Source organism: Theropithecus gelada, chromosome 5, assembly GCF_003255815.1.
Source record: "Theropithecus gelada isolate Dixy chromosome 5, Tgel_1.0, whole genome shotgun sequence".
Classification (NCBI taxonomy): Eukaryota; Metazoa; Chordata; class Mammalia; order Primates; family Cercopithecidae; genus Theropithecus; species Theropithecus gelada.
In genome coordinates, this window is record NC_037672.1 from 1931860 (window position 1) to 1946019 (window position 14160).

The 14160-nt window shown below is 43.3% G+C and overlaps 1 protein-coding gene across 4 annotated transcripts in view; it reads left to right on the forward strand.

Annotated features, from left to right (window-relative positions):
* NSD2 (nuclear receptor binding SET domain protein 2) overlaps nucleotides 1-14160 on the forward strand; it is a 113290-nt gene that overhangs the window by 66331 nt on the left and 32799 nt on the right. For 3 of the 4 annotated variants that reach the window (XM_025384581.1, XM_025384582.1, XM_025384583.1), the window contains exons 7-9: nucleotides 196-314; nucleotides 3465-3546; nucleotides 4668-4792. In XM_025384581.1, coding sequence (XP_025240366.1) covers nucleotides 196-314; nucleotides 3465-3546; nucleotides 4668-4792 — 326 coding nt within the window. Of the gene's footprint in view, nucleotides 1-195; nucleotides 315-3464; nucleotides 3547-4667; nucleotides 4793-7346; nucleotides 13812-14160 lie in introns of those variants that run through there. The other variant, XM_025384584.1, reaches the window with a different exon arrangement.

A 14160-nucleotide genomic window follows, 5' to 3' on the forward strand; every position in this document is an offset into this window, starting at 1 on the left:
GGTTAGATACAGTCGCCAGTTTTTTTGTTGTAAAGAGATTTGATCTGTAAGACATAAGCCCTGGAAATCAGCAGGGTTACAGGAAACACATCACGCTGGATCTATATGTTGAATGCCCTGGGTATGTTCTCACAGTGCTTTGAAGGCAGCTTTTGGAGTGGTTTTCATCTACGTTTTCCCCATCCCCCATTCCAGGTAACGTAAATGGGAAAAAAAGAAACCACACAAAGAGGACACAGGACCCTACAGAAGATGTTGAAGTTGAGGACACACCCAGGAAAAGACTCAGGACAGACAAGCACAGTCTTCGGAAGGTAATTGTGTTCCAGGTTTGCCCGACCTGTCAGTGTGTATGCTGCGGGACTCTTGGTGCCACTTTTTCCCTGCATGGGAGCACACACGAAATGCGGGTGGCGGTACACTCACCTCCTCCCAGGCTGGTATTCAGCAGAAGGCTTGCATTGCTCACAGAACCCCATTGAGAAAGGCTGCTTAAGAAAGCAAGTTCTTACCCGCCAGGGGTGTTATCACAGAAACTGATGATATGTTGCTTTCCAAGAAAACAGACATCCAAATGCTTTGAGTAATACTTGTTTTTTAGATTGGACAAAATTGTCATTAAAAATGACCTCTTCGGCCAGGTGTGGTGGCTCATGTCTGTAATCCCAGCACTTTGGGAGGCCGAGGCAGGTGGATTGCTTGAGGTCAGGAGTTCAATACCAGCCTGGCCAACATGGCGACACGCCATCTCTACTAAAAATACAAAAAATTAGCCGGGCGTGGTGGCATGTGCCTGTAATGCCAGCTACTCAGGAGGCTGAGGCAGGAGAATCACTTGAACCTGACAGGCAGAGGTTGCTGTGAGCTGAGATCACGCCACTGCACTCCAGCCTGGGCGACACAGCAAGATTGTGTCTCAAAAAAACAAAACCCCAGACACCATAACCTCTCTATAGGGCTTATTATTCAGGATGTAAGTAATGAACTGGCATGAACGTCCATTAAGGATATGTGTTACATGTCAGTAAAAAAGTCAAGAATTCATTAAAGGCAATGAACCTAGATTTTATAGACTCATTTTAGTTCATTAGTAATTCATGTTATTGTTTACTGAATGGGAATACTAAACAGCTGTGCAGGAAAAGGGCAGCATAGCTACAAAGCCAGCCCCTGATCCTTGTGCTCCTCACTTACTGCCAGCGTGTGTCCAGGGGCACGGTTTGCCTGGTGCCTGCAGGGGAGTGAGACCAACCAAGCAGGCCCTGGGTTATCCTGTCTAGCATATGGTGCCATGCATGTAGAAGACGTGAGCCCTTTTCCGTGTATGAAGTAGTGCCATTCGTTTCAGCCGTCTCAGATGTCCGTCCAGTTAACTTTTTCATGAACTGAGACTTTAATTAGACTTAGTACTTTGCATTTCTATTTTATTTGATAATAGTTCTGGCTGGGTGTGGTGGCTCACCCCTGTAATCCCAGCACTTTGGGAGGCTGAGGCAGGTGGATCACCTGAGGTCAGGAGTTTGAGACCAGTCTGGCCAACATGGTGAAACCCCATCTCTACTAAAAATACAAAAATTAGCCAGGTGTGGTTGCACATGCCTGTAATCTCAGCTACTCAGGAGGCTGAGGCAGGAAAATCACTTGAACCTGGGAGGCGGAGGTTGCAGTGAGCGGAGATCGCGCCACTGCACTCTAGCCTGGGTGACAGAAGGAGACTCTGTCTCAAAAAAAAAAGTTCTGACAGAGTAGTTGTATATTTGTGATTTTGAGTAAAGCTTCATTCTGTCTTTCACTGATCTAAATTAAAATGTTCTTTTTATTTCAAAGAATGGAAAATAAATCTCACATTGCTAAGGTGTAAATATGTGGGCACCATATCATTCATCTTATTTCTTTAAACTCGTATTTATAGTTGAGAGGAGCAGGCAGGCCCTGCCCCATTTTTCTGGCCAACAGAACATTCTTCTGGGGCACCTGCCATCAGGTGAGGTTGTTGAGCGAGCAAGTGTTCAGCAGTAAGCTAGGTCAGATTCACCTGTAGTCACTAAGGTTTATAGTTACCAGGAAGCGTGCACTTAATATTTGCTCTGGTCGCCTAAGTTTGTTTTTTTTTTTGAGAGCGAGTCTCACTTTGTCACCCAGGCTGGAGTGCAGTGGTGCAATCTCAGCTCACTGCAACCTCCGCCTCCTGGATTCAAGTGCTTCTCCTGCCTCAGCCTCCTGAGTAGCTGGGATTACAGGTGCGTGCCACCATGTCCAGCTAATTTTTTTGTATTTTTAGTAGAGATGGGGTTTCACCATGTTGGCCAGGCTGGTCTCAAAATCCTGACCTCAAGTAATCCACCCACCTCCGCCTCCCAAAGTGCTGGGATTATAGGTGTGAGCCACTGTGGCTGACCAGGTTACCTTCTATTAAAGTAGCCCTTTGCTGGCAATCATACTGAAACTGATTGCTTTGAAATATTTGTGTAAATAATATACCTAAAAAATATGTGACCCTGGAAACTCAAAATACTAAAATTCACATTAAGTGGCTAGTAATGTTTTATTAGCTACTATCTCAGGAGATAGCACATGATAAAAAGAAGTAGTGGTGTCTCTTCAGATTTGGGTTTATAAACCTGATCCAAACCACATATGACACCCAATGTGCACTGAGCACTTCTGACATGCTGGGCACCGTCTCAAGTGCATTCTCCTGTCACCTTGTGCATGATCCTCTGGACTCCACACCACTGGATCCTGTCTTACCAGCTCTGGTTCCAGGCAGGTGGGTGAGATTGGGTATGAGTGCAGGAGTGGCAAGTCGTTCCCTGAGCAGCACTGCTCTAGTGCTCTGGGGACAGGGCATTTTTCAGCCACACCCTTCAGAATCTCAGCCCTCGATAAAAGCTTCATGATCATTTCTCCCTTTTTTTGCTTTTCTCAGTTGTGACATATTTTACTGATGATCCTTGTTCATTAGGTGTATCGGGAGTTTGTCTAAAAATTGGAAATCCTCAGTGTAGTGATACTAGTAATGTTGGTCCTGACTTAGCAGGGCTGAGTCTAACTTGATTGGGCACCTCTTGAATGGAAGGATCAGTTTTTCTCATGTTCATGCTCTGCTCTGGGTTCAGTGGAGAGTCTAGGTGCATGTTAAATACGACTTGTATCAGGTGTCTTAACCACATGACTGCAGCAGGTCTTGGCGTGGCCCCACCCACCTCGCCCTCCTGACAGATGCGAGAGCGGGAGGTGCGAAGAAAGAATCAGTCCAGATTGTGAAAAAAAGTCTGAGATTGGGCAACCACGGATGACTTGTGTGTGGAACACATTTCCAAAGGAAGAAGTTTCTGCCACGAAACTTTTCAGCAACCTGTGTTCATTCACATGAGGAGATTTTTTCCTTTCTTTTCCTTTTGTTGTTCTTTTTCTTTTTTTTCTTTTTTCCTTTTTTTTTTTTTTTTTTTTTTAAATAATAGAGAGACACAATCACTGACAAAACGGCCAGAACAAGCTCTTACAAGGCCATGGAGGCAGCCTCCTCGCTCAAGAGCCAGGCAGGTAATGTGGTCAGCGCCCTTTCCTTCTTGGCTTCTGGGTGCCCAGGCTGGGCTGGGTGGGTGGGTTGAGAGTGTGAAAGGGGAAGGCCGGGGCTGGTGAAGGGGAACAGGCCAGGGGAGGAATCCACAATTAAGCTAGGAGTGAAAAAGAAGGAAGGGAGGTTCTCTTGCAGTTGAAAAATAAACTGTTTTAATGTGTATGCTGTTTTGAAGGGTTTGGCTAAATTTTATTGAAGTTACTTTTTACTTGGCTCTATTATTTTCAGTTTGAAATTTTACTAGAAAAGTGATTTCAACCAGAAGTTTTCAGGTTTCTTGATGGTGCCAGTTGCTACTGTAGATTCTGTCACCCTTCAGTACCCTGACCCTCTGCATGTAAGCTAACAGTAAGGGCTCATTATATTTCACATGCTAAAGAAACTAGCTTAAAACATATATGAAAAATAACTGCCAAAAAATAAGAGGAGAAATTACACTTCCTTTTACCTTTTAGGTATCTTTTTGAAATACCTGTTTGATCCCTTATTGAAGAAGTCATACCTTCTCCAACTCTTAATTAAAAGGAAAACAAAACCTTGGGGGAGGAGAGTGAGGGGGGATTGGAAATGGCTCTGTTTTTCTTGTTTTGCATGAGGTGCTGGACTGGCTTTTAAAAATCGGTGAAACAGACTTTTTTTTTTTTTTTAAACATTTGTGAGCAATTGGACATTTGAACACTAGCTGATGATATAAGAGCATTATTACTTTTAAGCATGAGAGTAGTGTGGTTATATGTAAGACTTTAGGTTTAGAGATTTGTGCTAAACTTTTTATAGATGAAATGATATGTCTGAGATTTCCTTCAGAATAATCTGGCAGGGGGACATGGAACCAGATATGGATAGAGCCGTGCTGGTCCCAGGTTGATGTTTTTGGGGGCCAAGTAGTGAGGACATGGGGTTCATTGTACAGTTTGTCTGCTTTTGTTTATGTTCAGATTTTTTCCATGATAAAAAGCCAGAAGGACAAAGGAATTCAGAAGATTCATCTTTAGAACTTCACTTATTTGAGGGGTAATTTTAAAGCAGTAAAAAGATTAAGGGTTTATGATTTGAAACTTTACAAACCAAAATTATTTTACAGCAACGAAAAATCTGTCTGATGCATGCAAACCACTGAAGAAGCGAAATCGGGCTTCCACGGCAGCATCTTCAGCTCTTGGGTTTAGCAAAAGTTCATCTCCTTCTGCATCCTTAACTGAGAATGAGGTAAAATAATAATAATAACAGTAACCATGGCATTGGTATGAAGGCCATTTAGCTGCCCACGCTGCAGTGTGAGTAACGCTCAGACTTCATAAGTGCAGCATTGGTGCTCACTGCCAGTGCAGATGCTTTAGGGCCTCATGGCTATCTCACATTCATGAAATGGACAAACAGTGCACTATGTTAGTTTGAGCACTTTTTATACACACGCACATAGTGTGTACATGTACAGGTATACTTCAGTCTTGATGCAGTTTCATAGTTCTTAAAATCTGTCTTAAGAATGTTGTGTTCTGTGTAGCCCTCACACTGTAAGAGTTCACATGGAAGTAAGTCTGTGTTGGTTCTGAAAGGGCACAGTGTCAGTTGAGCTGACATACTGAGTGGGGTGGAGGGCGACTCACACACCACACCTGATTCCTGTTGCTTCCAGACCTAGGCTCATGGAGGAAGCCAAAGATTTCTTTGTTCTCATGCATTTCATGGCTTTGATCCTTTAAATTCTGGCACATTTTTAGTTACTTGAGTGTTGAGGTGAGTCAGAACTACCACTGTAATATGACTCCTGTGTTCTGGACTTGCAAAGTATATGATAGCAAAATAAAGCCATTTGAGATTGCTGCCTGCCATCATTGTAACATGACACTTAGACTTTATTATCAAACCTAAAATTTTTGCTGTTGCCAAAAACAAAACAAATAGCCACAGAATGTAGGTGTGACACTTTTTTGTTCAGAGGTAGTTTTGGTTTCCTGATTTTTAGGGATTACCTTCATAGAGCTTTGGAGTTTTAATTTCTTGTTATTTGGTTCTCCGTGATGCTGATTTTCTCATTGTAGACATGGGTCCTGTTTTTGTCATATTTATGAGGGGATGATAACCGGGGGCCTTTTTGGAACAGGGTAGTGAGGCAAGGGCTGGACAGGCCCCTTACTCGTGCTGAGTCAGAAGGCGGCACTTCTGACCAGGTCCCTGCTGTGGTCCCCAGGAAGGATGGGGTGTGCCTCAGTTGTTTCCACTCATTAGAGGAGGGTAGGCCTTCCAGTGCAGGAAGGTCAGGGACCTGGGCAGCCTGTGCGGGCCTCAGAGAGCTCTGCGGCTTGCCGCTCTGAATCCTTCGTGGTGGTGCAGATAGCGACCACTCCTCCGAGTGGGATTTTCTGCAGTGACTCAAACCAACTCAGTAGTGGCTGAGACCTGCTCATGGATGGTGGGACTGGGGCTGGTTTACAGTTTGATACATGTAGATAACTAAGCATTTGTGATGTTGGGACACACTGGAGAAAATGCAGTAAGAATTATTAACTGAAACATCTAGGAGCTTACTGAAATATGGAAAGGCAAATTTTATACAAATTATTTTTCCTTTCTTTCTGTTCAAGTTCAGGTTAAAATCCTAGAAAATTAAATGAAAGGTCATTTACAGTTCCAAAGAAGAATATTAAACATTTTTCACTGAAGTTGAGATTTTTGCTTTAAACAACATTTTTAATGAGTTTTTCTGTTATCATAATTTTGGTCCAGTTATTCACTTGAGTTGTTGCTTATCCTGTTGTCAGGTACAATAGAGAGAACATGGAACCTGCTGGAATCTTGTCTGTTATTCCTAATCCTAAGTCATGTATATCAAAGACTTTGATTCAGAGTCATGCATGAGGCTAGTGCAGCAGGGGTTGAGGCCTGCCCATGAGTCAGGGGAGCTCAGTCTCCCTGGCCTAGGCAGTTGTTCTGACCTTGAGAAGACTTAGATGAAGTATTTTATCATCATTAGACTTAACTTTTAATTCTTTAGAATGTCAGAAGTTGATAGGCTGTTAAATACATTTATATAATACGTTAAATATGTGAAATCAATGCACCTTCCTACATTTTGAAGGTGATGCATAGATCCCATAGTGTGCATCATGTTCCTTATATGAAAACATTTAAATTACTGGGTCTTTTCCATTAAGCTACTTTTGTATGGCTTAGATAAATCTTCCATTAGTGTTCATTTTTATAGAATTATGCTGTTAAAACAACTTTAGGTGAACAAATAAACTTGTCTGTTATGTATTAATGCGACTGAGCTACAGTAAATGTTTGTGATGTTTCCAATACTGAATGCCTGTTAGCATATGAGGCAAAGTGTAGTGTTATAAAAAACACTCTGTTGACTGCTGGGCCCGATTCTGATGTGAGTTAGGTGACCATGAGAATTGCTGTTTGAGGTCCACACTGACACACACCCATTTGGGTCACACCCCCTTTGCATGTTTGTATTTCCTCCCTTTCATCACATTTGTTTGAAATAAGGTACTTTCATAGGGTTGGTATTTCAGAACACTTTAGGTCATGTTATAGTTTAAATTCTTCTTGAAAAAGGTATATGTGATAAAAATTTTTATTGGAATAATTATTACATGGTACTACATCACCCTGAGGAAGAGAATAGATTAAAATTACACACTTGCATGACAAAGGCCTGTGAAGGAATTAATGTGATTTGTTTTGTAACTTCATTTTTTATTCCTTTAGTAGAGCAAATTCTTATTTTTTTCGCCTTCACTGGTAACAGCTTTTGTGGGAGCCCACACCAGTCAAGTTGGATTTGAACCCAGCTGCCCTGTACTGCACTTAGAATGATGTAATATTCCAGGATGCTGCTGCAGGTGGCGTATCATCGTACACACTCAGTGACATTTCTATCACAATCATTTTATGGAAGATGTGTGATAATCTGTTTTTACTGGTATTAATAAACACATACAATGAAGAAAACAGATAACAAATTTTAAGACCAAGGTAAGATACCTAATCAAGGCCATTTAATCAATCACATTCATCTCATAATAGAAACACGTTCATATTCCAGTGGTCCATGTAGATTTCAAGTTGAAAGGCAGGCCCTTTAGTTGGGGGCTGTCCAGAGCTGCAGCAGGGCCTTGCACGGAACGGGTGGCCCTCTTAGAGTTGCTTTTCCTCTAGTTTTTAACTTGCTGGATTTTTGTGGAAAATGTCAGCGTCGGTACCCTCAGAAACAAACTAACAGCACATGTTAGGAGGAGTCCTCATCAGCTGTTCTTATTGCCAATGAGATATGTTCAGTATTGTAGATACTACACTAATTTCCAACATAAGAGGCAGGAAGAGTTTTGATTCTATCCTTTTTTACTAAACAGTTTTATTACGACACTAGATACAGTAAATTTTTAGAAAATAATACCATTTACAGTATTGTTGTGAACCATTTAACCCTTTTGATCCAAGGCCCCAGACCAGGGGGATACTGTAATCAGGTTATTTATACGAACTGCTGCATCAGTTGCTTCTGTAGAGCATCAGCCCTCATGTTTCATTGTCTTAATGTAGGGGAGCAGCCTGGTGTCCTGCCCCAGGTGTCCGCATTTTTGCATGGCGAGGAAAAGGCTTACTTGCCCTTCAGCTCATAAAAGCAGAAGGTGTACTATTCACAGTACCATGCGAGTAGCTCATAGTTCATTCCCAGCAGATTCTTTGGCTGTGTTTTATCTTTAATGAACGTTTCTGACTAATATTTTGTTGTAAACCATTAAGTAATGTAACGCATGTAAGACGCTTAGGGTGCCTGGCCAGGACTCCATGGTTTCCTGTTGTGACAGTAATAATGGTTATAATAATAAAAATGATAAAATCGCCATCATTCTATTTTTATCCAAAAGCATAAATTTTGCTTTGGCATGAACAGTGGTCCTCTTGACTGCATTATGCATGCGAGGATGAAATAAACCTAGAAGTGGCAGAACACTGGATTTGTGTGTGTGGCGCTTTAGGGTGCTGGACTACATGGCTGAGGGCTGGTTGGGTCGCTCTATTGGCTCTGCTCAAATGTTGCAGGGTACGTAGCCCCAAAGATGGCCTAGGAGCAATCTAAGCTATGTTACTCCAAAGGACATGAAAAAGCTCAAGAGTAAAATTAAAATTCTCCAAAAAAAATCATGAAATTTAAAGATGGGGAAAAAAAGATGGTATAAAAATGGCTCTGGTTCAATAAGCAGTCACCCAAAGTAAAGACTCTACCTTGAAAGGCTTTTGGTGAAAATGAAGGTTATTTCATTTGAAATTACAGCATGATGAATTTTGCGTGGGTGACCAGCCAGCTAGCCCATAACTGATAGATGCATTAGAAGTCAGCCAATGTGTTGGTGCTCCCTCTCTATTATGGAGAAAGTGAAACCCTGCAAATGACCAAATGGTTTCCAAAGAGCAGCATGACATCGGCATCAGCTGAATACCCAAGGAGCACACGGGGGAACATGGACGGGCATGACAGTGTTTCTCAGCGGGAGGTGACATCGTTCCCTGGGGACATTGAGAAGGTGGGTGGGGGTTAGTGAACTCAGCACTCTGCAGTGAGAAGGACAGTCCCATGTGTGGCAGCACTGCCCCACTTCAGATGCCAGGAGTGGGCTCATCATAGAGGAGCGGAGTTTTCCAAGAGGGCCATCTCCTGGTTTCCTGAAGGAGGTGGCTGGAAAGAGCTCTTGTTTTAAAAGAACTTAGAGAGGACCATTGGCTTGCCAAGAGTACAGAAATTCATTATGCTACTAATTTAACATGGAATTCCTTCATTTCATAAGAACCTCAAAATAATGGTGATACATTCTAGCCTTAAGACATTTGAATTGCCGGTTGTTGAGATGGATTTTGGTTGTCATACATGGAACCATTTTAGTCCCATTTGACTCGCTTCGGACACCACACCATGTCTGTGCCTGGCGAGGGGAGGTGGCTCTCTAGTGTAAAACTTGAGGCATTCACAAGAGGTGAAAACTTGTCAGAATATATAGAAGGTTAGATTGTAGCTGTTCTAAAAATGTAAGTACTCCATTGTAATAGGGTGGCATCTTGAGGTAGTGCACGTATTGGCAATAGAGGTCCTGAATTGTTTTTCTAAGACTGATCTGAGAGCCACTGGACCATCAAGCCTTTATATATCTGCTTCTAAAATTGCCCCACCTGCTCTAGATGGATCTGTGGGCCTTTCCTCAGTGTTCATGCAAAAATTAAATGTCTTTTTTCAGTCATACGGACTCTAGGTGTAGTTGCATCTCAGTGCTATCTTGAGTATACATTTTATTTCTTATACCTGTATCTCCCAACTAGAAACAGCTCCAGTGTTTTTAAGAGACTGTTCCTTAAAACCAGTAGGAAACTTAAGTGAGGTTTCATGACACACAATCTTGCATATGGTGAAAGGCACAGGGTGACTGTGTGTGATGTGCAGAGTCCTTGGACAGGAGTCCGGGGGTCCTCTGTCCCACTGCTGCTTCTTGAGTGGGTGGAGTGGTGCTTAGAGGATCTCCGAAGGGTCCCTGCAGCTCTAGGGGGATCTGATTTTGTGTTTTTTGTTTAAGTACGTCACACAGAAGCCTAGGTAGATTTAAAATGGGGTGCTCAGGGACTGGGGAACAAGACGCGGGTGGGGTGGGAAGATGGGCATTTGGAGAGTTTCATGTAGCTGGAGACTTTAAGAGCTGGGCACACCAGAGGAAAGGAGGGAGGATGCTGTGTGAGAGCCATGCTGTCAGGAGCAAATTTGCTGCTCCCATGCTGCCCTGACCCTGGCCCTGGCCTTCCTTGCCTACGGTTTGTGCCCAGAGGTGTGTGTGAGGCTGCCAGCACAAGTGCTGAGTCTGTCACAGAAATGTTTAAAAAAGAAAAGTAAGGTTATAAATTAGCATCTAGTTCCAAAACCAAAAAAAGTGCCTGTGGATGTATATAAAATTAAGATGATAAGAAAGTGCTCCTGAGAGGGCTCTTGCCAGAAGCCTGATGTGAGTAGGTGGCACCTGTGGTAGCAGGGCTGCGAGCTGGGCTTCTGTCCTCCTCTGTGTCCCGGCATGGAAGCCAGTATAAGCATTTCCAAATGAGGGAAAAGTCCTTGGCTCGTTTGATCGAGTTAAGTTGAAAGGGTTGCCTTGGCGGCAGAGGCTCCTCTGATGGCTGACATCAGTCACTGCATCTGGGCCTGAGACGTGCCTGGAGGACTATAAAGCCACGATTCCCCTCACTGGAGAGGCTCCTGTCTGATAGCAGTAGATGAAAAATAAGGTCATTTTGACTTTGGCAAGCTTGCTTCATTTCTTTTTCATTTGACTTATAACACACTTCTCTAACATATCTAGCCCTTTTAAATTGTTAATTAATTTAAAAGGTTCCTCTGACCAGGTAAACTTTTGTATACAGACCAGGTGAGAGCCCTTTTGACTTAGTGTGAAAATATAACATTTTATGCGTTTAAAATCAATAGGTTCATCACCTTAGTTTTAAAAAAATCTATAAACAGAGTAATTGCTGAGGTTCGCAGTTTATATTTGAGATTATAAAGCTAAATTATAGTCTTTTGCCAGAGAAACTGAAGTAACTATCATTAGAAAAGGTTTCTCAAAATACTCTCAAAGCTGTTATTGGCGTGTTATTAGCTTCTAAAATTTGCGGGCGGCGGGGGAGGTCTTACATTTATTTATTTATTATTTATTTATTTAGAAACGGAGTCTCACTCTGTCGCCCAGGCTGGAGTGCAGTAAGTGGCACAATCTCGGCTCACTGCAACCTCCGCCTCCTTGGTTCTGGCAATTCTGCCTCAGCCTCCCAAGTAGCTGGGATACAGGCGGCCGCCACCACACCTGGCTAAGTTTTGTATTTTTAGTGGAGACAGGGTTTCGCCGTATTGGCCAGGCTGGTCTTGAACTCCTGACCTCATGATCTGCCTGCCTCACCCTCCCAAAATGCTGGGATTACAGGCATGAGCCACTGCACCTGGCGGATCTTGCTTATTTTAAAAGAAATATTCTGACTCATATTTTAGGACTTTGTGTCAACGAAATTGATTTTGATCACTTTGGGTACCATTTTTATTGTTTTACCTAGAATATTAGAAATTACCACTAATTTACCTGGCAGTGATGTCAAATTGACTAGCAGGTAGAAAATTATTTGTATTATATTCATCTGATTCCTTTACTGGATGAGCAAGGGGCATGCTTCCTTTGGGACATTCTCACAGCAGGGTGTCTCTCCAACAGCCCAACAGGCCTCATCTTGTTGGTTGGATACCTCTGAACTCCATGGTTACGAGTTAGGTCCACATTTATGTTTTTTTCTAGCCTACCTGTAGTTGTTGGCCTTTTTGCATATAACTCTCGGGTAATATTTTGAAGCATGCTGACCATCCAGGCATATAGAATTTTCAAGAAACGACTGAGGTAGGGGTGGGGGTCGTGGTCCGGCTGATGGGGGGTTTGCTCAGCACTGCGCTAGTGGAAGCAGGTGTATTGTGGGCAGTGTTGTCATTGTCCTCAAGTCCTTTACAGACAGTGCACAGCCTGCTGCCTGCAGTCAGCCAGACCAGGCTCCTCCCCAGCACACTCCCTGTGGGATGGCCGCTGCTCAGGACACAGTGGGACAAAGTTGGGTTGACAGGATATTTTAGACTCATTTTACTTTTGACAGGGGCAGGCCTTGAATTGGGAACAGCAGCCACCTGGCCTCACTCTGGCCACAGGTGACACTTGGTCCTTGCTGCCACCTGCTTGGGGCTGTGTGGCTACGGCTATACAAAAGGCTGTGCAGGTTAGAAGATGACTGTGGTGTGCAGCGGTGCTCTGTGAATGGAGACTTCCTCTATTCTCAGAGACTCACCCCCCACCCTGACCCTAGAATTTAGTGGTAGCCAGGAAGTTTCTAGTTTGTGTAACCTAGAAGGGTCATTTTAATAAATATTGTTATGAACTATAGTATTTTAGATGATGAGTGACTAATTTTGACTAACATTTTACTGTGCTGTTAACTTGGAAGACCTGTTTGAGATTAGCCTTGATTTCACACTCATTTAATCTGCTGAGCACAGGGCTGTTGTCATTTGTAAACGCAAACACTGTGGAGGTACTTCTCGCCATCAACTTCCTTCTTTACAAAAGCATCACTTCAACATGAAAATTATGTCAGTTTATAGAAATATTTATTGTTCAAGGTCTGTAATTGTATTTCAAAAACGATGTCGTATTCAAGTTGTGAAGGGATTTGTTTTGTCAAAAAATTAAAAACTCAATGTGTATGACACCACTCTGAAGAGTAGGGGACTGCTTTGCAGTCACAGAAGGTGGCATCTGACTGCGGCTCATACAGGTCACCCTGAAGGGCCATGTGCTTTTAGCAGTTGGCTGGAATGTGTTCACTAGGTTCCATTATGTTTGGTAATATCATCTTGAAAAGTCCCTGTAATAGATCAAGGAGACTGCATTCCCTGCCCTGAAGGAATGTATTTCTAAGGCAAATAGGCAACTTGGTACTATCTTATTCTGAGTAGAGAGTGGAGAAAGTATTTTCAGACTGAAGAAAACTTTGAAAAGTCAGGAGCTAAGCTGCTCGGAGCTCAGTGCCGCAGCATGGCTGTGGTGGACGTGGGAAGCAACGGGAAAGTTCTTGACAGTCTGTGTCTGCTCAGTCCCTGCAGTTTTCCTTTCCAAATGCATCCCGTTGGATATGGAATAGATCGTAGATATTGTAGACTGAGATTTGGGACTGTGTTGGGACCATACAGGTGAATGTGCCACCTCCACAAATGGCTTCTCCGAGTGAGTCACGTCACCTGGTGCGTGGAGGTGGAGCCTGCGGCTGGAGTAAGGCTCGCTGTGGGACGCCCTCGTACTTTGCTCTCCTTGCGGGTGGTTGCCGAGCCGAGAGCGTTGGATCCTCCCCGACTGTGGCTAGTTGTCTGTCCAGTGGCTGGGAGGGGGTGTGGTGGGAAAAAGTCGGAATCTTTACAATCTGTGTCATGGACTGTACTATTGTAAGGTCTGTATTCTGTATGTGGGTCCCAGACCCTGATCAGGAAATGAGCCTCATGTGTGTCTTTAACATTTATATATTTCCATTCAAAATATGTATTCAGTGTTTATTTCCTCAAAACAGACTTTGTTAATGTAGGAAATCTCTCCAAGTGGAAACGTGCTAACTTTTTCTGTAAATCTGAAATAAAAGGTGCTGTTCCTTCCTCTGACCCAGGACTTTGTGTTTTCTGTCTTTCTCTCCATGCATTTTTTTCCTCATTTTTAAAGCTTTTTAAGTTTGTTCCACCACGTTAAGGGAAGAGCATGGGTTGGTGGATAGCGCTGGGGCTCTCTCCTCTGAGCCATGCAGAAGGCCCCTTTCTCTGGGCCTTGGTTCCCCCATCAGATGGGTCAGCTTGGGCGACTGTGTGGGTGACTCTCTGAGTGGGGCCCCAGACAGTGTGGCCACTGCTTCCCGATGCCCTGTGCTCCCCTGGCACCCCCTCCAGTCTCATCTCAAGTGCTCAGGTCCCCAGTGCTGAGTCCATATCTGAGGGGTTGTTAAATTTGGGGTTTGAA